The sequence below is a fragment of the Cucurbita pepo genome, chromosome LG17 (genome assembly GCF_002806865.2).
Source record: "Cucurbita pepo subsp. pepo cultivar mu-cu-16 chromosome LG17, ASM280686v2, whole genome shotgun sequence".
In the NCBI taxonomy this organism is placed as follows: domain Eukaryota; kingdom Viridiplantae; phylum Streptophyta; class Magnoliopsida; order Cucurbitales; family Cucurbitaceae; genus Cucurbita; species Cucurbita pepo.
In genome coordinates this window covers 7451233-7477552 of record NC_036654.1, presented here as the reverse complement: position 1 = coordinate 7477552, position 26320 = coordinate 7451233, and the positions used below count along the sequence as shown (strand labels likewise).

At 39.3% G+C, this 26320-nt stretch overlaps 5 protein-coding genes across 13 annotated transcripts; 3 read left to right on the top strand and 2 right to left on the bottom strand.

Annotated features, from left to right (window-relative positions):
- The first annotated feature begins 171 nt into the window (after positions 1 to 171).
- On the top strand, positions 172 to 3920 carry LOC111778434 (sterol 3-beta-glucosyltransferase UGT80A2-like). 3 transcript variants are annotated; one of them, XM_023658253.1, is made up of 14 exons: positions 172 to 268; positions 681 to 865; positions 934 to 1149; positions 1236 to 1347; positions 1442 to 1612; positions 2075 to 2138; positions 2219 to 2276; positions 2354 to 2531; positions 2610 to 2740; positions 2853 to 2925; positions 2999 to 3075; positions 3152 to 3199; positions 3289 to 3438; positions 3542 to 3920. In XM_023658253.1, the coding sequence occupies exons 1-14, from the start codon at positions 217 to 219 to the stop codon at positions 3731 to 3733; spliced, it is 1707 nt and encodes a 568-aa protein (XP_023514021.1). In that variant the 5' UTR covers positions 172 to 216; the 3' UTR covers positions 3734 to 3920. The 3 variants fall into 3 exon arrangements, with proteins under 3 accessions (XP_023514021.1, XP_023514020.1, XP_023514022.1); XM_023658252.1 differs by having other exon boundaries at positions 2823 to 2925; XM_023658254.1 differs by having other exon boundaries at positions 2823 to 2925; positions 3302 to 3438; positions 3542 to 3706.
- On the bottom strand, positions 3906 to 14497 carry LOC111778433 (putative kinase-like protein TMKL1). Of its 7 annotated transcripts, none has more exons than XM_023658249.1 (7): positions 14369 to 14497; positions 12535 to 13986; positions 12363 to 12455; positions 12159 to 12259; positions 12032 to 12078; positions 11884 to 11960; positions 10206 to 10729 (listed from the first exon to the last, which is right to left on the bottom strand). In XM_023658249.1, the coding sequence occupies exons 2-7, from the start codon at positions 13924 to 13926 to the stop codon at positions 10607 to 10609; spliced, it is 1833 nt and encodes a 610-aa protein (XP_023514017.1). In that variant the 5' UTR covers positions 13927 to 13986; positions 14369 to 14497; the 3' UTR covers positions 10206 to 10606. The 7 variants fall into 7 exon arrangements, with proteins under 7 accessions (XP_023514019.1, XP_023514018.1, XP_023514014.1 ...); XM_023658248.1 differs by having other exon boundaries at positions 12535 to 13976; XM_023658247.1 differs by having other exon boundaries at positions 12535 to 13964; positions 14369 to 14496.
- Positions 14498 to 18327: 3830 nt separating this feature from the next.
- On the top strand, positions 18328 to 18714 carry LOC111778830 (acanthoscurrin-1-like). Its single transcript, XM_023658810.1, has one exon. It carries the CDS (start codon positions 18328 to 18330, stop codon positions 18712 to 18714), a length of 387 nt encoding a protein of 128 aa, XP_023514578.1.
- A 3044-nt stretch (positions 18715 to 21758) lies between these two features.
- On the top strand, positions 21759 to 22332 carry LOC111778987 (S-protein homolog 1-like). Its single transcript, XM_023659008.1, has one exon. The coding sequence runs from the start codon at positions 21810 to 21812 to the stop codon at positions 22248 to 22250; it is 441 nt and encodes a 146-aa protein (XP_023514776.1). The 5' UTR covers positions 21759 to 21809; the 3' UTR covers positions 22251 to 22332.
- LOC111778829 (beta-amyrin 11-oxidase-like) lies at positions 22258 to 26294 on the bottom strand. The gene is made up of 8 exons (XM_023658809.1): positions 26056 to 26294; positions 24972 to 25452; positions 23764 to 24012; positions 23608 to 23697; positions 23331 to 23409; positions 22707 to 22813; positions 22512 to 22633; positions 22258 to 22435 (listed from the first exon to the last, which is right to left on the bottom strand). The coding sequence occupies exons 1-8, from the start codon at positions 26292 to 26294 to the stop codon at positions 22342 to 22344; spliced, it is 1461 nt and encodes a 486-aa protein (XP_023514577.1). The 3' UTR covers positions 22258 to 22341.
- Between the last annotated feature and the right edge of the window lie 26 nt (positions 26295 to 26320).

Here is a 26320-nt window from a genome sequence, read left to right as displayed (position 1 = left end):
CCATAAATTAATAATAAATTAGGTTGGAAAGATGAATTATTTAATAGAATGTTGTATAGCGTGCGAGCATGAACAACTCCAACAATATACTTTAGTGTTGCAATTTCAATTAATTTAAGCATAGATATATATTAAAGATGTATTAGAAATTGAGAGAAATATAAAATATATTTCTCCTCCGCCGGTTGAGTCGTCGTCGTCAATCATGGTTGGCGGATGAATATGGAGGGATTTGGGGTTCCAGTTCATCATCAAACCAGCCCTCCAGGTTGGTTCCATATTATTTCCCCCTTTTTTCTTGATTTCTCTTGCTGCATCATTCTTCATATACATACATAACTACTTATAAACATTCCATCATTGTTATGTGCCGTCTCATCAACTGTCACCAACCCGATGATGCTCCCACTGCAAATTGTTGATTTGAGTTCCTAATGTTTTGAGTGGATGAATATGAAATTCCTTCTTTTAGGGTATGTAAAAAAGATAATTAAAACTTAGAACTAAATAGTGCTGGTACTCGAATATTGGCTCGTAATATCGTTTTGAAATCTTAGAGACAATAAAAATGGAAGCTTTTTGAGGAGAAAATTTTATATTTGTGTTGCGGTTGTATATTAAATTGAAACCCAAGTTTGTAAAATTGGTTCCTTCTTGGTGAATTAATTACACTGCTTTAGGTGCTTCATGCCGAACTCTTTTGAAAGCCAATACCCTCCATGTGGAGATACCTTCACACAGTACGGAATCAGTCTCACGCGAGCACCGCCTTCAAAGATCAAAAACCGAGACGCATAGACGCGAAACCATATTTGCTGCAGATGCCCTTCAAATATACGATCATAAAATCCCCATTCATCGCAAGGTAAGCATTCCACAAAATTTCTTCAATCCTCGAATGTTGATTCCTTTTAATCATTACAAATTTTGCAGTTCAAATTGTTGCAAAGAGTAGCCACCGTGAAGGATGATGGAAGTGTTGAGTTTGAAGTTGAAGGAAACATCGAATCCGAATCGATTAATGTTGAATCTGATGAACCCCTGGATGAAGCTGAGTTTGAGTATATAAGGCCTATGCAAATTGTAATGCTCATTGTAGGTACCCGGGGAGATGTGCAGCCATTTATCCCAATCGCCAAGCGTTTGCAGGTAATCCTGTATATACATCTATATCTATATCTATACCTATATCTATATCTATATCTTTATCGAGAGTTATGTATGTACGTATGTAGGATTATGGTCATCGTGTTAGATTAGCTACTCATCCAAATTTCAAGGACTTTGTGTTGATGGCTGGCTTAGAGTTTTATCCTTTAGGAGGAGATCCTAAACTGCTTGCATCCTGTACGTACTTCACACATCAAGCTTCTACAAATCCATGAATGCAACCTTTATAGATTGTTAAATGAAAATCCTGTTTTTTTTTTGTTTGAAACAGATATGGTAAGAAATAAAGGGTTCTTGCCCTCTGGGCCTTCTGAGATACTCATTCAAAGAAACCATATGAAGGAAATTATTTATTCCCTTCTTCCAGCTTGCAAACAACCTGATGTGGATACTGGTATTCCCTTTCAAGCAGATGCAATCATTGCCAACCGTACAGCATATGGTTAGATTTTGTCGCCCGATTGAATTTTTAAAAATTATGTTGTACAACGTTGAAATATATTGATTTATTAGGATTTTTTTAAAATAACTATTTTTGAAAGAATAATAAACGTGAAAATGTTACCGTGGGGAACCCAATCCCTGCCTCAATCCCCACAAAAATAAATGAGAACTTTTGCAGGGATGGGGAAGGCTTGCTTGTCTCTGCCCTGCTCCGTGGATATCTTTAGTCCCCTATAGTAAGCTACGAGGCAAATGCACTATCGCAAGCATGAACATGAAAAAGTCGAGAAAATAAACAAAACTAATTACATGGCACTAACATAGGGTAGGTGAGGATGGGGCCGTTACATTTGGACAAGCATGACCAAGACACTCAACGTCGGTGTTGCTATTTTTGCAAATTCTTTACTTTGCTAACTAAACTTTTTGATACTAATTTCTCATAAACTCTGTTTTGTAGGGCATACACACGTTGCAGAGGGACTTAAGCTGCCACTTCATATATTCTTTACGATGCCATGGACGTAAGTCTTGTGTGGGTGATGAATCATTACCTGCTTCACTTGTTGTAATGCTTATAGTATAGTTGTATGCTCTCCTCCAGGCCAACTACTGAGTTTCCACATCCATTATCCCGTGTGAAGCAACCGGCAGGGTATAGGGTGAGTTTGTTGGTTGCTTTTGAATATTCATTCACTTTGCATATTCACTCAAAGCTTTGATTCTCCTTCATTTCCAGATTTCATATCAAATCGTTGATTCCTTGATTTGGCTTGGCGTGCGAGATATCATTAATGATTTCAGGAAAAAGAAGCTAAAGATACGACCTGTAACATATTTAAGTAGTTCACGATTCTCCGAATCTGATGTGCCACATGCTTATTTGTGGAGTCCCTACCTTGTTCCTAAACCAAAAGGTGTTGATTTTTACACATTTTTATTTGTGGAGTCAAGAATGCAACTTTGGATGACTTTTTATTTTCCGTAATTCATAGATTGGGGGCCTAAGATTGATGTTGTTGGATATTGCTTCCTTGACCTTGCATCAAATTATGAACCCCCTGAGTCACTGGTGAAATGGCTTGAAGCTGGGGACAGCCCTATTTATTTTGGTTTTGGCAGCCTTGTAAGTTTCTTGCTTCTTCCTCAAACAGTTGAAAGTATCATACAAGCATGGTTTTAGCTACTTTTTTTCATTTGTTCTTCAGCCTGTACAAGAGCCTGATAAGATGACACAGATTATCATACAAGCATTGGAAAGAACTGGACAGCGGGGTATCATTAACGAAGGGTGGGGTGGCCTTGGGAGGTGTAAGTGTTTATTTTCAGTTCACTGCACATTGTTTATGGATTGCTTACATGACTGAATATTATATCTTCCCAGCTGCAGAACCGAAGGACTTCATATATTTGTTAGACAATTGCCCTCATGATTGGCTTTTTCTCAAATGCAAGGCTGTGGTGAGGCTTGATTGTTGCTTTGAATGTATTTTACCGCCTACATATTGTGTTCTTTAAGCATTGCAAGGGTCCTCAGGTGCATCATGGTGGTGCTGGAACAACAGCTGCTGGCCTGAAAGCTGCGGTACTTTGTTTCATCCGATACGTGTTTTGCGTTTTTAGTTTGATATGATTTGGTTATGATTTGGTTATGATTTTCATTGAATTCCCCAGTGCCCAACTACAGTTGTTCCATTCTTTGGTGACCAACCTTTCTGGGGGGATAGAGTACATGCCAGAGGAGTTGGCCCTCCACCTATCCCGGTTGACGAGTTCTCGCTTCCAAGATTGGTGAATGCTATAAACTATATGCTCGATCCCAAGGTAAAACCGAGATTCCCTTCTATTTAGTCTTTAACTTAATTCAAGAAAGCTTGGGATGATTTGGTTGATTCTAGTGAAGTATATCAAGCAAGTGACATGACAGGTAAAAAGGCAGGCTGTGGAGCTTGCAAAGGTTCTCAAGAACGAGGACGGGGTCGAAGGAGCTGTGAGAGCATTCTTCAAGCAACTTGGACGGAGGAAACGCGAGACAGAGCCAGAGCCAGAGCCAGAGCCAGAGCCTGAACCTCAGAGGTCAAGTCTTTTGTTTATAAGAAAATGTTTTGGTTGTTCTTAAATCTTGGATAGTGGCGATTCTCAATTCACTTTGCAAGGACCATTTTTTGCTGGTCTTGTAAAGTTTATCATCGTTACATAATAACATTATTTGTATAAATTGTTGTAAAGGCTGAGGCTAAACTCTTGAATTTGTGTATTGTCAATCAGAAAAAAGAACAAATAAAGCTCACAAGAATATGTATAAATACCTGTTACTAGCATGAATGAACACTATCATCATGTATATTACGACTACTAAGTTCTTGTCAAAAATAAGAGAAAAAGTGAAAGAGAGTGGAATATAATGATATTAGTGAAGATCACCATGATTCTGAAGTGACATAAAAGGGATCAAAAAGGGGTACCAATTTCACTTCTTGTTTCTGTTGGACTGTACAGAGCAGATCTGTTTCTTGGTCTGTTCTCTTCCAGCTGCTTCACAACTTCATCCATGGAGGGTCTTACAGAAGCCACTGGTGCACAGCAGCCCATTGCGAGCTTCAATGCCTGAACCACTCCATCTTCCATGGGGCTTCTAATTCCTTTCAAAACCTCCACATCAAAAACCTCCATTGTTGTCTCCTCCAGAACTGCCACTTTTACCATCGATGGCAGGTCCACAAACTCTCCACTTCTTCCACTCTTCCCTGGCTTCTTCCCAATCAGAATCTCTAACAGCAAGATCCCAAATGCATACACATCTGTTCTTGAATTGCATTTCTTCATCCTTTGCAGCTCTGGTGCCTTGTACCCGTCCGACTTTGCAAGCGATACAATCTCGTCAGCTACCGATGGAATCATTAGCTTGTCGAGCCCGAACTCCGTCAGTCTCACTGTAAAGAAGTCGTCCACAAGTACATTTTTTGATCTCACATTACCATGTGTAATGGGGACTTCAAGACCGGTGTGAAGATGAGCTAGTCCCTGGGCGACGCCTAACGCAATCTTGTGCCTCCTAGCCCAGTTCAACACTGGTTTTCCTGCTCTAGATTCTGCATTCAATCAAAAAGAAAAAGAATTCTCTGTTGATATATAGCAATACAGCCATGAAATGAAGCATTAGAGAATGTGCATACCATGAAGAAAATCATGTAAAGTTCTGATGGGCAGATAGTCATAAATGAGCAGCTTTTCACCTCTCTTTCCCTGATAGAACGCTCTCAAAGGAATCAAATTCTCATGGCGAATCTTCCCCAATTGTTTAATCACAGACGAGCAAGTGTTTCTGTCTTTGCAACTACCTTCCCTCAGGAGTCTCAGAGCAATGGTACCTCCATCAGCAAGCTTTGCTTTATATATCGTGCCATAGCTTGTTTTCTCCATAACCTGCCCTGTAGCATTCAAGACATCATCCAATGTCAAATGCTCACCACCCTGAAACAAAATGAGCTTTCCTTCACCACCTGTGCCGCCGCCGATACCGCCACCCCCATTTTCTTCATCTTCTCCTTCCTCAATCTCATCTTCACTCTCAGTTATCTTCTTCTTCTTGTTTTGCATATAACCAATAAGCAATGAAGCTAAAACAACCGTCCCAGTCATCAAGCCGATAACAAGACCAGCAATGGCGCCTGAACTCAAATGAGAAGCTCCTGCACAGCTTTTCAAAGGCTCCCCACAAAGCCCAGGACTGTTCCCTTCAAAAGCCTCCACACCAAACTTTGAGTTATTACCAAACACAGGCAATGTTCCACTGAAGTTGTTATTTGAAAGGTTCAACTTCTCCAGCTCTAACTGGCCTAAGCTCTGAGGGATTTGTCCAGACAGCAAATTGTTCCCAAGATCAAGCTCTTTCAAGCCCTGAAATCTAGTAATGAATTCTGGGAAAGTACCTGAAATCTGGTTGTTTCCAAAATCCAAAGCCTCCAAACTCTTGCAGGTGGAATCTGGTAAAGCCGGCTCGGGCAGAGACCCAGATAATGAATTCCCATCAAGCCTGACAGAAACAAGTTTATCACACAGATTCCAGATCGAGGGTGGAAGAGCTCCACTCAACAGATTGCTACTCAAATCAATGTCAGAAAGAGAGGAGCTATAACCAAGTTCGAGTGGAATGGGTCCATTCAAAGAGTTTATGTTGAGATAGAGACTTTGGAGCATAGTGAACTCACCAAGCTCCTTAGGCAAGGAACCGGAGAGGTTAGCAGAAGGAAGTTGCAGGGAGAGAAGATGAAGAGAAGGGTCTTTGAAGAGAGTGAGATTAGACCACTGGGGAGAAGAAGAATCACTGCAAACCAGAGATGTTCCATTAGAGAAGACCCATTTGAGTCCCCTCCATTGACAAAGTGGCAAAGAGTAATTCCATGAAGACAAAAGCAAGTTTTGAGTATCACCTTCAAGTGAAGCTCTGATCTTTTCCAGAAGAAGCTGAACATCAGAAGAAGGGAAATGCAAGGAATCACCACCTCGAACAGGGGCTCTGTTCAACAAGAAGAATGAAATACAGAGAGCCAAAAGCTTCAAACCCACCATGACTATGGAGAAAGAGGAGAGAAATGGGGAAAGTTAGTAGAATCAATCACCAAGAGAGCTTCTTTTATCTTTTTTACTGGAAAAAGCTGACAGAGTGTTGACTATGAGTGAACTGATAGTCCAATTACTCATCCTCCCACAATCTCCACCGTCCGATCTGTACAAAGACAAACATCAGACAGATTAAAAACATCTTGGAATGGCAAACCAGATAGGTATTATTATAATCGTTTACTCTCTTTATTTCTGTATTTTTTTTTCTTTTTAATCCTTTGTTTCTGCACGCTTGCCCTTCGCATTCATTTTCCTTTTTCTATTTTTGTTGGGTTTTTCAAATTTGGTGTGGAGAAAGAGGAGAGAGAGAGATTTCCCCATTGAACAGCCCACCAAGCTTCGTCCTTTTTTTAACGGATAGTTGCAGAGGAGGTCTGGGTGGGACGCAAGTCTCATCACTCGACACGTGGCTTGTTATAAATGATGATGAGGATCAACAATGGTTGTGTGAGAGTGTGGAGTTCAATCCATGGAGCTCACATGCAGAGTTGCATTTCTTCTTTCGGCTCTGGGCCATCCATGCTTGCCCCAAACAAGCACACTGTTGGAAATTGTTCGGATAAGATGGGGATTTTAAGGCAAGTTTTAGTCTTGCAATTAAACGATTATTTTATTCAAACAAGTAACATTCATCAATAGTTTATGCTAAATTTTAGGATAAAAGAACTTAAAGATATAATTTACTAAATAATAAGATAGTAAAAATCCAACATTATGATTAAATAACTTTTTGGTATTTTAATCTTGATAACAAATATTACTTATTTGGTAGAAAAAAATTAATTTTGTTTCTTCTTCAAACTTAAACATACTATTCATTCAATTTTACGAACAAGTCTACAAGAATTTACTGAGAGAACAATGACAACTCTATATTCACTTATAAGACAATGACGGCATTTTACTTTAGTTCTTGAACTTCGACACTTTTTTCAATTTAGTGCTTATATTTTCAAAGGTTCTAGTTCGATTCTTTTGGTCCTAATTTACCATATTATCGATTAATAATTATACTGAGTAACTTTAATGAATTCCAGCAAATCTATCCCTTTTGTAACTATTTGATAAAAATAACAAACATTTTTTTAAAAATAAAGCAAGAATCATTATTCGTTCCACAACTTTCTACGATAAGATAAGATAAGATCGGATCATAGAAGTTTATTTACCTGGATGGCTTTACTTACCTTAGCTCCCAATTCTGCCTTTTTCCCATTCACACTCACGCCAATGTTTAGCAATCAACAATTCCTTTTCCATAAACAAATAATTATGTATCTTATCATGAGACGATAAAGGAGAAGCATTGTGATATGATCTTTTTGAAAGCAGTCTTATTTTCATTATGATTCTCTTACCACTAATAAACTTAGCTTTATAATAAAGTTGGAAATATGGAGAACTTTTTTAGACAAGAACTGATAAGGCAACACCAACTCTTAAGATTTCGATATAAGGTATCATCGAAGTTGGAGCTATAATATAAAGTTCAAGCACCGGAAGATCAAAGCAGTCTATCTGTATAGAGAGGATGAAATGGAAGGACAAAATTTTATTCTCCATCTTTGCTCTCGTCCATGATCTTATAGAATCGAGGACGGTTTCAAGATTATATTACCCCAAAATATTTTCTTTTCTGATATCTATGCATATATGACTAAAAAAAATGACTAAAACATACATTTTACGACTTGTTTATCATACTTTCGAATGTCTAAATGATTGAAATAAGATTCTAAATTTAAAAAAATAAAACTAAGTGCATAAATTTAAGAATTAAAATAAGGTTCTAAATCTAAATCTAAACCAAAATGATTGAAATAATAGGCCATGGTGGGTCTAAAGGGCTCCCCATTATGAGGGGTTTAATCATTTATTACCCAACTTATTTAATATTTTAGTCGAACAAATAATTTCAAATCAGCTTTCATTCTATTATTTTGAATCTCTAGAGATAATTTCTCTTCTTTTTATTTTTTTAAAATCAAAGGTACTTCAGCTTTTTGGTATAGCCAATCCACAATTTGAGTGGCCCCAGAAAAGCAAAAACAAAAGGGGTTTTCATTACAATTCTTTGATGGCTTCAGATTGGGTATCCTATTTTTGTGTTCCATCTTAGAATTCAAACACAGCAGAAACTTTGCAGCCAATCACAATCAGTTGTGCATCATAAAAATAAAGAAGAAGACAAGAGAATTATGAAGATGCCTGAATTGAGGAACAAGAACTCTAACCTGAATAATGATGTCGAAGCCTCATGCTTACTGCTTTCTCCACAGCCTTTGTGGCTTTGGTACATTTTGTTCAGCATGGTGGAAGCATCCTCATTACCTGTTTGATGAGATTGGAATTGATGCAGAGTTATCATAACTCTAAAGAAAAAAACATGCACAGGAACTTATGATCAACAACATCAACCAAAAACAAGAAGGTTCTAATGAGATTGGAATGTTTGAAAAGATTCTCATTGTCTGGTGGAGCGGACTTCAGCAACACAATGATTTGGCATTTGTAAATCAGGGAGATGAGCTTTATTGAAGCGTGACAATCCTAAGTGGATATTGTGGGGCTGTAATGGTTAATCCAAACGTCCTTACAAGTATAGTTTCTCAAACAACCTTACATATTTGAGAGAGCAACGCAGGATTACCTGTTATGAAGAGCCAACTCCATTGACGTCTAAGCCACACGCTCACCCACTTCTATGTTGTTGTGCATTTTGCAAGCACCAATGCAGCCTCTCAAAGACCTCTGAAGTCCCTTCTCAATGCACCCTTATTTGAAATACATGTTCACCAAAGCAGAGCGGAGCTCATCATCCATCTCAATCTCATTCTTTCGTGCATATAAATGGATCCATTTCCCCAATTCTAATGCACCAATTCGAGAAATGTTAGGCAAAATACTCACCAAAGTCGGATAGTTTGGAGTAAGATTCGAAATTTGCTTCTTCAAACATGTTTACAGCCTCCATAAAATGCCCATTTTGAGAATACCCCGATATCATCACGTTCCATGACACTTCACTTCTGTGAGGCATTTCGTCGAACAGGTTCTTAGCATTCTTTAAATGGCCAAGTCTAACATGCCCATCGAACATCATTGTCCACAAAACAACACTACTATCTTGTCTCATCTTATCTAACTCCATCTGAACCAGATGACTAATTACAAACTCATCCCCATCAAAACCAAACTTCACAATCAACCCATGTACCTGTTCCCCCTTCGAAGCTCTAGCGCAGGCCTTCAATACAGAAGGGAATGGGAACCGATTGGGCTTCACATGCCGATCGCACAACATGTCGCAAAAAAACATCGACGCCTCCGATTGATGATGTTCTCCGTTACACTCAGCAGAAGCTCTCACGATAATGTTCCAACAGAAGCAATTGAGCTCCGGCATCAGGCGGAAAACAGCGCGGGCATAATCGATATCAAGTTGCTAAGAAAAGGCACAGAATCTCACGAGGGTCTTGAATTTGACCGGTTTGAATGGCAATGCACGATGTTAGTGCTTCTTCGAGGATTGATGGCGGTTGAACCGAGAAGCTGACGGTCCCGTTTGGGTTGTAAATCCACCGATTATGGCACTCTCGTTTGATAATCCTTCGGAAATCAATTTTGTTTGATTTATTAATCGGTTCATAGGTAATTTTCTAGTTTGATTCCGAAGAGATATTAAATGAACTTACTCAATTAAAAACTGTATCCGACCAATGCCTCCCTTCAGAGATCACCGCCACCGCTCAGCTTTGGCCACCGCTCACCTTTGGCCATCGCTCTAGCACCACCTTCCACCGTCGCACGACAACCATTGGCAACCATATTTGCAGCCAATCTACCATTTTGGCGACCCGATTGTACAAATTTGAACTTATTTGGTGTCCTCCGATCCATAATCTCCGTAGAGATATTTCAAAAATAATTTCATTAGCAAAGAGTTGGGTAGATCCACCAAGAACAATCATCAAATGGTTCTCTAATAAACTCCAAAGGTCACATAAATAACAATAATATTGTTATATGGTACAGATTAAAAGGACCTTAATTAACAATAAAAAAAACCTACCAAATTTATCCCAATTATCCCTCTCCATATTATTCATCATCATATCATCACATCATCACATCACTTAATTTCTGTTATTTTGCTGACCATAGAAAGAGAGCAATCAAAAAGCTTCTCAATAACGCAAAACCCTCTTATACATATATATACGTATGCTTGCTTTTATCTGTGTTCTTCATGCAGTGGTCAATGGCCCTTTACAATCTTCAACAGACAAGCTGATGGAAACATGCAGTTGTCAATGGCTGTTTTTGAGGGAAGAGAGACATGGGGTTTTTTCTCTCTCTTACTTCTTCACTGCCTTTTCAAGGTCGCGACCGCCGTGGGTGAAGATGTCGAGCCCTTTCTCTGCAACTTTCCCGGCCTTTTGCTGTCGGGTTTCGACCCCGGTTGTCGTACTTTCACTCCTCGAATCATCTGTTACAATATTGAGCTCACTCAAATATTCATGAACCCTACCTAGGTTCTACTCGCACCTGACTCGAATATTCACAATCATACTTCTACGTAGATTATTATAACAACCTAAGCCCACCGTCTGCTGTCTCATTGTTTTAGAAGAGGTTTCCACATCTTTGTAAGGAATGCTTTGTTTCCCTATCCACTCTCACAATCCATCCTCTTGGGCTAGCACATTGGTGTCTAGCTTTGACACCATTTGTAACAATTCAAACCCACCCCTAGAAGATATTGTCCACTTTGACCCACTATCCACCCTTTTGGGGGTCCAGCGTCATCGCTAGCACACTGTTGTCTGGCTTTGACACCATTTGTAACAACTCAAACCCACCACTAGCAGATATTATCCACTTTGACCCATTATCCACTCTCTTGGAGTCCAGCATCCTCGCTAGCACACTGTTGGTGTCTAGCTTTGACACGATGTGTAACAACTCAAACCCACCACTAGCAGATATTGTCCACTTTGACCCATTATCCACCATTTTGGGGGTCCAGCGTCATCGCTAGCATACTGTTGGTGTCTGGCTTTGACACCATTTGTAACAACTCAAACCCACCACTAGAAGATATTGTCCACTTTTGACCCATTATCCACCCTCTTGGGGAATCAACGTCCTCGCTAGCACACTGTTAGTGTCTAGCTTTGACACCATTTGTAACAACTCAAACCCACCACTGACCGATATTGTCCACTTTGACCCATTATCCACCCTCTTGAGGGTCCAACATCCTCACTAGCACACTGTTGGTGTCTAGCTTTGACACCATGTGTAACAACTCAAACCCACCACTAGAAGATATTGTCACTTTGACGAATTATCCACCCTGTCCAGCGTCTTCGCTAGCACACTGTTAGTGTCTAGCTTTGACACCATGTATACCAACTCAAACACACCACTAGCAGATATTGTCCACTTTGACCCATTACGTTGCACCGTCAACCTCACGGTTTTAAAACGTGTCTACAGAGAGGTTCCCACACCTTTATAAGAAATGTTTCGTTCCCCTCTCCACCCAAGGTGGGCTCTCACCATTACACTCATTTTGAAAGTACAAGAACTAAAATGGAACGAAGTAACGAAACCGAACAAGAACGAATCGAAACTTACATATTTCCCACACTTGACATCCGAGTAGATGACAATGAAGTCTCCTTCTTGAAGGCCATTGGCTCTCACAAAGTCCCCTAAAGAAATTTTAAATTTTTAAAAAAGGATCATAAAAATCATTTAAATGGGTTCATTCATTCATTCATACCTGTGTTTTCAAGCAGATACATTCGGCTTTTGTTGTTTGGCCAATACCTATAATTAACAAATAAAAATGATTAATTAATTAATTAATTTGCAATTTTCCACTTGAATATTAAAATTTTATAGCATACCTATAACGCATATTCCAAACTTTGGAGGTTCCAATATCTTCCATGGCAATGGAAATGCCATCTCTTGCCTCCAATTCTGGGAGATGGGTTTCTGCTTCTTTCTGAAACAAAACCCAGAAAATATGAACACTTCGAATTCGAGTTCGGGTTTCGGTTCGATCTAAAATTTTATTACAACACTTCTCCATTTATGTTTTTGGGTACCTTTGGCAATACAATTCTCCCCAAATTTCCCACATCGCTTTGCTTCAACACCTTCTGTAAAAGAAACCTCAAATTCTTCTCTGATTTCCATCCCTAAACACAACACAACATTCTCAATCAAATCTCCCTAAATTATAATCTATTGTATGTTAAAGGACTTGTAGAATCCAACCTGTCGCCGATGCGTTGGGATCGGCAGTGGAAAGTTCTGATTAAGCCGATCGATAGAATGTACAGGAGACGAGTCGACTGGACAACCGGCACCGGTGAGGGATGGCCAGTAGACCCAGTTTGTAGAATTGGGCTGAGCAGTTGTAGCCATGGTGCAATGATCTGAAGCATTAGTATTCATCTGAGTTGGATGCTGATTCTGGTGGCCACCGTGACGGTGGTGAGCTGAAAATCGCCGCTGCCTCGCCATTCTCTTCTTCCGAGCCTCCTTCGTGGCGGAGGAATCCAGCCTAACTAAACTAGTATCACCACCACCACCACCCTGCCCTTGAAAATACTGACCCATGTAAGGGTGGTACTGATGGCCACCGCCGTACCCGGCTGCGATACCATGGGGTTGCAGCGGTAACGGAGGCGGCCCCACCGCAAAATTGTCAATGAATGAATTGAAACACGGCGCAAATGGGGAGTCAAGTAATTGGTAATGATCAGAAAAACCATGGCTGGTGGCGTATGCATCTCCACCGCCAGCCGGGACATAACCGATCATCGGCGGAGAGGGCAGCGGAGCTTGAAACCCTAAGAAATTCGCTTCGTCTTTGAATTTCCTCTTGTGAAGATGATTGGTTTGAACCCATTGAAGAACAAGCTTCAAAAGCTGCTTCATTCCCTCCTTGCCGCCGCCGAGACGGCGGGCGGCGCTGTCAATTGTGGCTTTTTTAATCCTAACATTCCTCAAATCATCAGCAGAAACCGTCTCTTTATTACTCCTCAACCACTCCAAGAACACCTTCGCCATATCATCCTCCTCCTCCACTACGACGTCGTTTTGCTTCCCCTCATCAATTTTATTCCCACCTTCTTCATGCATCATCATCAAATCCTCCATTACCACTTCTTCAAAGCTCTCCAATTGCAAATCCTCTAAAGGGTCTTTTTGTTCTTCATTTTGAAAAATACACGTCGGATCAAAAAACTCATTGCTGTCTTCGACTAAATTCATGTATCCGAATGTGTCCATCATCATCATGTCGTCCGTACACTCAACGTCGTTGAACCCTGTCTCCGCCGGCGGCGGCGGCGGCGGCGGCGATGACATGGCGGCGGCAACGGAGGTGGAATTATTATTGTCATTTACTCTGATTTCTTCAATGGGTTCCTCGGCATCGGATTTCAAAATTGCCCATGAAGTGGTTGAGGAAGAGGAGGTCGACGGCGAGGAAGCTGTAGCCTTGACCGGAGCCGGAGTCAACGACGAGGACGACGAGGACGACGATGACATGCAAGGGAAATCCGACAGCGGAGGGAAATCAGAGTAGAACATTAGAGTGTCGTCATCATCAGACAGAAAGTTTTGATGATTTTGAGGAAACCAAATCTGTGTCTGATCCATTTGATGTTGTTCTTGTTCTTGTTGCTCATTTACAATCCCTGCATGCAGATCTTTCAATTTCTATTTAAAACAAAAATTCACAACCGATCATAATAAATTAAAAAATTTTAAATTTAAAAAAAAAAAAAAAAAAAAAAAAAACCCTGTTTTGTAATCCTGTGGGCTGCTTTTAAAAATTCCTCTGTTAGTTTCAGATATTATTGAAGATGGTTTGGCAGAGAAGTGATCAGTATGGATAAGGAAAGAGAAAAAAGCAAAAAAAAAAAAAAAGGGTTTTGTTTCTAATTAAGTAAGCAACAGAAAAGCATCTGGACAACCCATCTTTGTCAAGATTCTTTTGTTTTTGATATTAGAGATGAAGAACATGAACGAAGAACATGAATGAAGAACGTGAATGAAGAACATGAATGAAGAACATGAAGAACAAGAGAGAGGTACCCACATGGAGCTGAGCCAAATCTTGGAGAAGGTGTGGTTTGATCCACAAAGTTTGAGTGTTTTAGTGGAAACTTGTGTTAACTCGAGGGTTTTAAATGGAGGAAAGAGAGAGATGGTGGGTTTAGTTTGGGAAGCAGACTCCGGAGTTTGTGCAAATTTGAGTCTCACAAACGTTTGAATTTGAATGGAGGCTACGAACGGTGCTACTTCACATCTGAATGGTGCCTATTAGCGGTGCGCATCAGGACATGGAAAAATGAATGTGGTTTTTATTTGTTATTTGTTACCTTTCATGTGGCGCCTCCAATCTGATTTTAGAGGATATAATTAGTATTCCTTGAATTTGTTCATCATCCCATGTATTAATTACATCACCTTCACATATTCAAACGGTCAGATCCTACGTACAACCAAGCATACCTTATAACTAACAGACACGTTTTAAAGTTGTGAGATTGATGATGATACGTAACTGTTACTGGTGAATTTGAGCTGTTACAAATGGTATCAGAATCAGTCATCAAGCGGTGTACCAACGAGGAAGCTGGGCACCAAGGAGTGGACCGTGAGATCCCACATTGATTGAAAATTGTATCATAGCCCCTAAGAGGGACTGTAAAATCCCACATCGGTTGAACAGGGTAACGAAACATTCCTTGTAAGAATATGAAAACCTTTCCCTAACTGACGCATTTTAAAACCGTGAGACTAACAACTATACGTAACGAGCCAAAGTAGACAACATCTGCGAGTGGTGGGTTTGGGCTGCTATAATAGTATTAGAGCTAGACATCGGTTGAAAAGGGTAACGAAACATTCTTTGTAAGAATACGAAAACTTCTCCCTAGCATGCATTTTAAAACCGTGAGGCAAACAACAATACATAACAGGCCAAAGTAGACAACATCTACGAGCGGTAGGTTTAGGCTGCTACAATGGTATTAGAGCCACACATCGAGCAGTGCGTCATGAGGACGCTAGCCCCCAAGTAGGTGGATTGTGAAATCTCACATTGGTGGTTAGAGAGGGGAACGAAACATTCCTGTGTGGAAACCTCTTCCTAACAGACACATTTTAAAACCATGAAACTAACGACGATACATAACAAGCCAAAACGGACAACATTTACTAGAGGTGAACTTTGACAGTTACAAAAATCATTTAAATTAAAAGCCACAGTGCTAATACCTAAAGCGATGAATACTACCGCTTCGACTCATACTAAAGGTTTAGCACGCTTTTTGTTGTTACTATGAGATCTTGAAGTGCAATGAGATTTTACTCGTTGGTGTCAGTTAAGCAATCTTATTGACTTTTGTTGCTCTCCACGATACTTTCGATACTTTCGGACTAATAAGATCTAAACTCTTATAATTTAAAAATGTGACCAACATATATTTATATAATAATGTTTTTATTGAATTATATTTGCATCAGAAATTGGGAATGGATAAGTCGGTGATGTAGTGAACTACCTTAATCAATTTAGGAAGTCCCGATGTAATTTGATCTTATCCCAAAAATATTAATTAATTTTCTTACTTTCTTATTATTTTAATGACATTTAAATTTTATATTAAATTAGATTAATGGTTATTTATAGATTTGGATGCAAAACATAAATAGGATAATAACCCTTTGGAGAAAAATAATTTCACGAATTTCTATAATTTAATTACATTAATTATTATTATTTTTATTATTTAAATTAGATTTTTTGAATTGAATTTTGCAATAAAATAATAAAGTTTCCCCATACCTTAGACCTCCATCCGTACACACTCTTCCTTCTCTTAGAGAGAGAGATTCTGAAACGCTGAAAACGACACGTCGTTTCGTGTGATTCGTCGCCGCTCTTAATTTTTGCGCCACGTCCTCACGACATGCAAGGTTCCACCAATCACATTGGTTTTCCAGTTTCACTTCTTCTATTATCCGCCACGTGTAACCACTGAAAGTCAAGGTCAAATTGCTTGCGTGGATCTCAAGTACCCTTACCCCTTGGGTTTGCTGTGGGAAGTTAATTTAGTTTTGTTTTTATTCTTCTTTCACACGTGGCTGTGGGCCACCCTTACTTTGTTTTATTCTCGTCATTCCCATTCTTTTTTTTGTTATTATTGAAAAATTAAAAGAAAACAAAAATCATAATGACTTATATACCCTTTGAATATTACTTAAAACATATTCCTTACACGGCTGCATGATCATAATACTAACATCTCAAGGAGATTCTAGGTCTAACATGAGTTGAATCTATGAAATCCGATACATCGAAACACCGTCCAGTTCGGTGGGATCTCATAATCCACTCCTTTATAAGGAATGTTTCATTCCCTTTTCCAACCGATGTGGGATTCACAATCCACTTCCGTTATAAAGAAATGTATCATTTCCTCCTCCAATCGATGCGGAATCTCACAATCCAACCTGTTAGAGCTCTAACGTCTTCGCTGACACACTGCCTTGTGTCTGGCTCTGATACCATTTGTCATAGTCCAAGTCCACCGCTAGCAAATATTATCTGCTTTTGTCCATTACATATCGTCGTCAGCCCAATGATTTTAAAATGCGTCTACTAGAGAGATGTTTCCACACCCTTGTTTCGTTCCTCTCTCTCCAACCAACTTGGGATCTCACATTTAACCCCCTTAAGGTCCAGCATCCTCATTGATACACTGGGCAATGTCTGGTTTTGATACCATTTGCACAACTCAAATCTACTACTAATAGATATTGTCAACTTTGGTCGATTACGTACTCAGAAGTTAGTTAGTGGTGTTTAGCAGATAACCTCGTGGGCGGCAGAGACAGCCTTGTCTTTGACTTCCTCAGCCGCCTTTTCAGCGACTTGGTTCACACCTTGAGCGGGTGTATCAGCTATTGTAGCATTATTATCCTGTGAACTTGGCTGCATTTCCATTTGCGTTACAATTTATTCTGTTAAGAGTGATTAATTTGAGTTTTGGATATGAAAACTAATATGTCTTGGTTGTATTCCTCTCTCTAACAGACTCGTTTTAGCTCGGCACCAGGTAGTGTGTCCTTAAGGGGTGGATTATGAGATGCATCTCTCTCCCCTAACAAATGCGTTTTAACCAGGCATTGGGCGATGTGCCCCTAAGGGTGGTGGATTGTGAGATGAATTCCTCTCTCTAACAGATGTGTTTTAGCTAGGCACCGGGCAGTGTGCCCTCAAGGGGGTGGATTATGAGATGCATCCCTCTCTCTAACAGTCTCGTTTTAGCCAGCCAGGCACCAGGCAGTGTGTCCTCAAGGGGGTGAATTATGAGATACATCCCTCTCCCTAACAGACGCGTTTTAGTTGGACACTGGGCAGTGTGCCCCTAAGGGGGATGGATTGTGAGATGCATTCCTCTCTCTCTAACGTACGCGTTTTAGCCAGACACCAGGAAATGTGCCCTTAAGGGGGTGGATTATGAGATGCATCCCTCTCCCTAACAGACGTGTTTTAGCCTCATACATCCCTCTCCCTAACAGACGTGTTTTAGCCAGGCACGAGGCAGTGTACCCCTAAGGGGAGTGAATTGTGAGATGCATTTCTCTCCCTAACAGACGCGTTTTAAAATCTTAAAACTTTGAAGGGAAGCCGGAACACAAGATCGTGTATAAACAAAAATAAGGGAAAATTTGTTGTCCTCGAGATGAGTTGATGCAGGAAACTGGACCAATCCCGAGTAACAGCTCAGTAACAACCTGAAAAGTCCTCCAAAAATGTGGAGAAGGTGATCATTAAAAGCATACAACCAAACCCGGTTGGTAAATTCACACAGCCAGGCCCTGCCTCAGCATTTAAACTCATTTACTTCTCCCAACTGTCCCTCAACGCCCTCTGCCCTTTAAAACCCTCACCTCGCACCTCCATTGGCCAACAACACACACACACACAAACACAAGTGTAAGTGTAAGTGTAAGTGTTATACTACGTAGAAGAAGAAGCACAAAATGGCCAAATTGTTTATGGCTATGCTCCTGGCTCTTCTAGCCACTCACGCCCTAGCTAGACCCACGCCCAAGGACGCCACCTTCACTGACCAAAAGAACTTCCTAACATACGGAGGACTTGGTGGCTACTCCGGCATCGGTAGCAACGGCCTCCCATTTGGCGGCCTTGGCGGTGCCGTTGGTGGAACTGGCCCTGGTGGTATTGGTGGAGGAATTGGTGGACTCGGTGGATTTGGAGGCGGTGGAGGCGCTGGAGGCGCTGGTCTCGGTGGCGGTGGCCTTGGAGGAACCATTGGAGGTGGTAACCTCGGTGGCGGTCTCGGTGGTACAGTTGGCGGCGGTCTCGGCGGTGGTGTTGGTGGTGGTGGTGGCTCTGGGCTTCCATGAAAATAAGCTATTTAGTTATGTTGGATTTCTACTCAAAAGTTATTGCAGTTTGAAAAAGTTTTTAATTTATTTAAAATCGTGTCAAGACATGTAGTGGTCGAGTTGTTATTTAGTGAGCTTATAAGATTTGGCTGTGTCTGTTTTTTTTTTCTAATTAAGATTTATGTCTGTGATTATGTTTTGTTGTTCACTTTCAGTGTAATACAAACATCTTTCTCTACTAATTCCTTTTTTTTTAAATTAATTTTTATATATTTATTTACATAATGCATGATATTGCACCATCCTTAACTTCATGCAAAAATAAAAAAATAATCCTTTTTTTTTTTTTTACAAATATATATATTTAAATTACCATAAAATAATATCTTAGTAATGAAAATATTTTGGAGGGGCAAGTTATAAAATAATATCTTTTTTCTTTTAATTTGTTAATCCCACTTACGTATGTAAATAAATATTATATGTTAATTAATGCGTAATTAATAAGGAAAGTAGTGAATAATTGTTTTAAAACTAATTAATGAGAGGTTAAATTATAAACTATAGTAATAATTTATATACATGAAAATATATGTCACATATTAATTATATTCAAATATTTTTAATGTCCCCTACCTACAAGAATTCGGGTCATTAACCAACTTGATTTTTGATTTTGATGGGAATCTAGTTAATTCAAAAGCAAAAGCTAAAAGGGCAGATTTGAATGGCCATTGGATTCTTTCATTAGATGACCCTAATTTAAGAGGTGCCCTCAAAAGTTAGGTGTAGCTCATTAAAAGAGTGCCATTCTTGATAAGCTTTGCCCTAAGTTGTAGGACATAGTGCCTTACCAATTCCCCTAGCTTAGCCTTGGAAGAAATGAAAGCATGGAAAATGTTTGGTAAGGGGATGACCCTAATCGGAATTTCACAAGAGGCTATAAATACGAGACACATGACTCTTGTTGTTCGTTCATAAGCACCATTATGTAACGATCCATATCCAAGATTCGGATCAGGATTCAAAATCTTGATTCGACATCTAATAACCCCGACATTCTCCTATGACATAGCCACGTTACTCTTCACTTCTAACAGTGAAAACTATGTCAGGATCGCACAGCAATGCACATACTCGATCTAGATGAACACAAAGAACATGATAGAGAAAATGCAAGGAGAATATTGGTTAAAGGTTTATATTGATGACTTCAGACATGTACAGTAGGGAGAATAGTAGAAGTATATTTTCAAAGCTTTCGTTCAATATATAACTATCTACCTTATATAGCCGTCCATAACTTTTTACCTAGCTTACAACAGTTCACTAAGCTATAAACAAGCATCAGCTTACATAACTAACAAACTACCCCCACGTACCAAAGTCTTTCCAGCATTCTTTGTCTTAAGGAAATTTTCAAGAGGCCACCCAACATAGATTGTTCTAAGAAAAACACGCTTAACCATGAACTTCCTATGATTGAGCCACCCAACATAGACGGTCCTTCTAGCTCCTATGATTGAGCCACCGAAAAAGAAGGTACACCTTGTTGGCATAGGTAGTGACTTTCAATCTTTTAAGTCATTCAAACGTGGTTTCCGTTCATTCATATACTCTTTCTTTACTCGAGTGTCACAGATTTCATCTCTCCTGTTTCAACTAAACCGAATCATAAATGGGTTATAATTAAGGTTTGAAGTAAGAGTAGGGGGGGACAGCTGGTGAAAGAGTGGGTGTTAAATGGTGCGTTGAACAAGCGCTGCATGGGAGCTTTTAATTTGGAGTAATAAGGGATAAAAAAGAAAGCAATGCATTAAAAAAGATGAACTAACAATTGTACGTATGGTTGGGTAAGCTGGCAAATTGAAGAGTGCCTTTAAAACTTATGTATGCCACTATGGAAGATAGTGTCAGAGTTGCCTCCATACATTGAATGACTGATATGAATATATCAGACCTCTCTATGAACACCAACCAGCTACCACCATTCACTACTTATTTTTGCTACCCACCACCCATTTCTACCTTCCAAATTATTCAATCAATTATTGTATCTATGAGTTAACCGTTAGCAGATATGGTCTTCTTTTAACTTTGTATCAACGTGCGATCTCACCATCCATCTTCTAGTGTGGGTTCAGTGTCCTTGCTAGAACAACATGTTCTAAAACCTCGAGTAGAAGCTCGAATGGAAAAATCCAAAAACAATAAAATTTACTAGCGAGCTTGGGCTGTTACAAATGATATCAGAGCTAGACACCGAAAGGTGTGCCAGCGAGGACACTAACCTCCGAATTGTGAGATTATGGAGATGAAAACAAAAACATTTCTGGGGTGGAAACCTTTTCTTAGCCGACACATTTGGCTGATAATGATATGTAATGGGCCAAAATGGATAATATTTATTAAAGGTGGACTTAATTAATGGTATTTTTATTAATTTCATATTTGGAAAGTTTATTTCATATTTGGAATGTTTATTTCATATTTGGAATGTTTGTGGTAATTTGGCAAGTAGTTCAACCAAATTCCATGTCACGTAGTATGGAGTAAAATTTAAAGCGTCGACCTTCAAATTTATATTACTTCCAAAAACTTTAATTAATTTTTAACAAATGAGTATAATATTTTATATCTTTTAATCATTTGATCTTTATCTTAAAAAATTTCATCAAAATTTATGTTTATGATATTCGTTAAATATATAAATAATCCCATAGAAACTAAATTAAAAGGATTATTTGTATCAATATAATATTATTTAATTTAACAAATTTTTCAAGAGGTCATCTAACTTAGAGTTCACAGGAGGTGTAACTTGTTGATATAGATAGTAACTTTTCTTATCATCAGTATCATTCTGAACAGGATGTAATTTCTGTTCATTCATGTACCACTCATTTACTCATGATTTCTAATACATTTTTTTTAAAGTATTTGGAAGGTTTCTTCAAACTTGGCAAGTTTTGAAAATTTGGCCATGCAATATAAGGCAACCTACAACGCACTCCCATGCAACATAATGCGACGAAACTCGGTATATAAATATGTTAATGGAGTGACCTACACACTCATCCGAAGCTTTCTTTACTTCTAAGCAACTTCTAAACATGGGTGATTTCAGAATGCCATTGCGTAACATGATCGTAGCGACTTTGGCCCTCGTTGCCTTCTCGACGGTGGCTATGGGATCGTGGCCAATGGAGACATGGACGGTACAAGTCGTGAATGGGCTGGGTGGCGGACAGACACTACTGGCGCATTGTAAGTCAAAAAACGATGATTTGGGTGACCAAAACATAGCCACTGGTGCGCTATATAGCTTTACTTTCAAGGACAACGTGTGGCAAACCACAGAATTCTGGTGCACATTGACCAAGCCAAACAATGCGCATGCTTCTTTCGATGTGTATTGGTATGATACTAGTAAAGATCAATGGCTTTATACCAGATGTGGCGACCATACTTGTGTTTGGATTGGCAAAGATGATGGGGTTTACATTAAAAATGCCTCTACCAATCAGGATGAGCTTGTTCATCCATGGGAATGAATATCCATTCCAATCAATAATAATGTCTTTTATTACTACAGACTTTATTAATATAATCTTGAAACAGTATATGATAATGATACTCGATGAGCTATGAATGTTTGATAATTTTTACGAGACAGTTGTCCAGAGGCGCAGGGGATGGCATGTGAGTGAGTTGACATTTTGGATTAACTCGTTCCATCCTGTAACACAAATATAAATGGCGTGTGAAAGTTCTCTATTTATAATCAAATAAATTATAAGAATATGAAAATTTACGTGTAATTAAGGAGAAAATGGTGAAGTAAAATGGCAATTTCAAGCTTGACCAGCTCGCTTCCTGGACAGTATACCCTCCCCATTCCAAATGGTATGAAGGCTCCTGCTTTTGGCTTGTAATTCTGCACGTACCATTAACCTTTTAAGTTCATGTTCATTTATGTCGTGGAATGGATTGAGTTTTTGAAGACCTACGTCCCATCTTGAAGGATCAAATTTGTGTGGATTTGTGTATATTTGAGGGTCCATATGAACAGCTCCGTTCCATATTTGTATGCTCCATCCTTTTGGTATAATATACCCTAAAAAAACACCAATAATTAGCCGATATTCAAAATAGTAGCATTTGATGCTAGTGTTAGGGTCGAGGTTTCCACACCCTTATAAATAATGCTTCGTTTCCCTTGCCAACCAACGTGGAATCTCACAATCCACTCTCTTGGGGGCCTAGCATCGTGCACCGCTTGGTGCCTGGCTCTGGCTCTGATACCATTTGTAATGACACTAGCCTATGGATAGCAAATATTGTTCTTTTTAGGTGTTTAAAACCGTGAAGCTGACGACGATACGTAACGGGTCAAAGCGGACAAGTTGTTACAAATGGTATCAGAATTAGACATCGAGCGGTGTGCCATTGAGGACGCTGGACCCTCAAGAGACATGGATTGTGAGATTCCACATCGGTTGAAAATGGGAACAAAATATTTTTTATAAGGGCATGAAAACCTCTCCCTAATAGACTCGTTTTATAATCGTGAGGCTGACGAGAATACATAATGGGCCAAAATAGACAATATAAAAAATGAAACTCTTACTTACCATTGATATTTACACTAGCTTTGGCCTCGCGAAAGGTCGGAGAGGTAAGCGTACTTATTCTCAACGTCTCATTAATTACCTAAAATAATTATCAAACAAAACAAAAATTTATTGATACTTTATAGGTTGAATTATGTTTCTATCTACAAAAAGATTACTAAATATGCAACGAACGAGTCTACCGATGTAAGAGATTTAATCGAGGTTCATACTTATTTACTCGAACACCGAAGATGATAAGAAACGTATTAGAGGTGATTATGCAATAAAAACGAACCTTTGTAAGATACGTCATTCGTGTAATTTCTCCAAAATTTAATCCATTTTGGGTAGGTGGCCTTTGTTTTATAATCAACTCTTGTTCTTCCTGTAAAACAAGAACATCATGAATATTTTTTTAAAAAAATGTATTGAATTGTTTAAATATTGTAACCTTTGCCTTTTGGAGAACATGAGGGTGGTCTGAAATATGTATAAGAACCCAGATGGCTGCATGAGCTACAGTATGATTACCAGCGTGAAGCACACTGAGTAGCATATCTATAATTGCGTTGTTACTCAACAACTTTGCCCCATTCCCATCACTCGCCTCAATCATTGCCTCCATTTCACTATTCTTTTCCACTGCTCTTCTCTTCTTTTCTATGATTTTGTTCAGAATCTTTTCTACCTCTCTCATTGCCTGAATTATCAGCGTTCACGGTTAAGAGCTAGAGATGTCTATCGACGAGGTAGAGACACGAACGAAGAACATAATCTTTGTTCTCGACTTCATTTCGCTAATGAAGAGAAATATCCCTCTACTACCTCGTTCATATATGGTTTATGAAATATTTTATACCATTACCTCGTTAGCGAAATGTATCAAAGATGTCCGTTATTTCGACATCTCTAATAAAAACCTAAAAGAAAGTTGACCTAATTCTTAGACGGCTATACTTGTTAGTGGTCATATTGAAATCAATGGAATTGATATTATCGAGAACAGGGAATGATACCTTTGATGCTATATGTGAGATCCTACAAACATTTCTTATAACAGCGTAGAAACATCTCTCTAATGGACACGTTTTAAAACGGTGAGACTAATGACAATACATAACAGACTAAAGCAGTCAATATCTACTAGTGGTGGGCTTGAGATGTTACAAATGGTATCAGAGCCAAACATGGGGTAGTGTGACAGCGAGGACGCTGGACTTCTAAGGGAGTGAATTGTGAGATCCCACGTACATTAATTGGAGAGGAAAACTAAACATTTCTTATAACAGTGTGGAAACCTCTCCCTAACTGACGTTCTAAAGCCATGAAACTGACAGTGATACGTAATGAACTAAAGTTGACAATATCTACTTGTGGTGGGCTTGAGATGTTACAAATGGTATCAGAGCCAGACATGGGGTAGTGTGACAGCGAGGACGCTGGACTTCTAAGGGAGTGGATTGTGAGATCCCACGTAGATCAATTGGAGAGGAAAACTAAACATTTCTTATAACAGTGTGGAAACCTCTCCCTAACTGACGTTCTAAAGCCATGAAACTGACAATGATACGTAATGAACTAAAGTTGACAATATCTACTAGCGATGAGCTCGAGAAATAATTGTTTTAACCCCGAAAAGAAGTTAATAAACGTGTGTACCTTGAATGCTGTATGGTAAGCAAATCCAGGCAAGTCAAAAGGGAAAATGGACACGAGTGCAAGAGTCATTTCACTGAACAATTTCTGGAGTTCTTGTAAGCAATGCCCACTTACTTCAGCCCCCAAGAAAATACGTGAAATAAGTTTAAAGTATAGAGTTTTAGTTTCATTCAATAACTCAATTGGCTCGCTCATGCTGCTCCATTCTTCCAAGCATTGCACCACTTCCTTCTCAATATAACCCACATATTTAGACAAGGCTTGTGCACCACTAATGGGAGCTGCCATGAGTCGATGCACAGATTTGTGGTCAGCAATCTTCATGGCAGACCCACTCCCTACAAATATCTCTGTCCCCTTTGGATATTTGGGAACAAACCGCTCGTCATCTAAGTATATGCGTCGGCATATGTCTGGATCTGTCACGATGATTGTTGGCTTTCCGAAGAGATGGCTTCTGTATATCCCAGTTCTTCCCTTCCTGCATAAATATATTGTTGAGGATTATTGGGAGTGAGTTCCACATTGATTAATTTAGTGGAAGATCATAGGTTTATAAGTAAGGAATACTATCTATATTGGTACGAGGCCTTTTGGGGAAGCCCAAAGCAAAGGTATGAGAGCTAATACTCAAAGTGGACAATATGAGGAGAGTCATGATTATTAACATAGTATAGAGCCATGTCCTAAACTTATCTATTTTGTTCGAGGGCTCCAGAGAAAGGAGTCGAGTCTCGATTAAAGGGAGACTATTCGAGAGCTCCATAAGTCTCGAGGGAGGCTTATAGTGTACTTTGTTCGAGGGGAGGATTGTTGAGGATTATTGGTATGAGCCCTTTTGGGGAAGCCCAAAGCAAAGCCATGAGAACTCAAAGCGGACAATATCATACCATTGTGTAGAGTCATGATTTCTAACACATATTACACATATATTGGTACGAGGCTTTTTTGGGAAGTCCAAATAAAAACAGATAATATCATACAGTTGTGGAGAAGTCGTTATTCCTAACACATACAATCACACGAACGTATGTACATATGAATCAAAGCGTATCTTACGAGGAAGGGAGATGAAGAGATATACTTGGAAATAAGATGATCGATGAAAGTGTTGGGATCATTGCTTGATTTAAAAATGTTGTAAAGCGATAGCGAAGAGCCGATAAGAGGCCATCCCATATCACCAGGAGGGAGAGCTTGGTAGACCTTCCTTCCCAGTTTAACAAAACTTCGTAGTTCATTGAATCGCCTTAGAAACACAAAGACAAGCACATAAAACACTAAAATAGCTGCAAAAACTACCAAAATGTTATCAACTCCCATTGTTTGTGTTCTTTCTTCTGCTACTC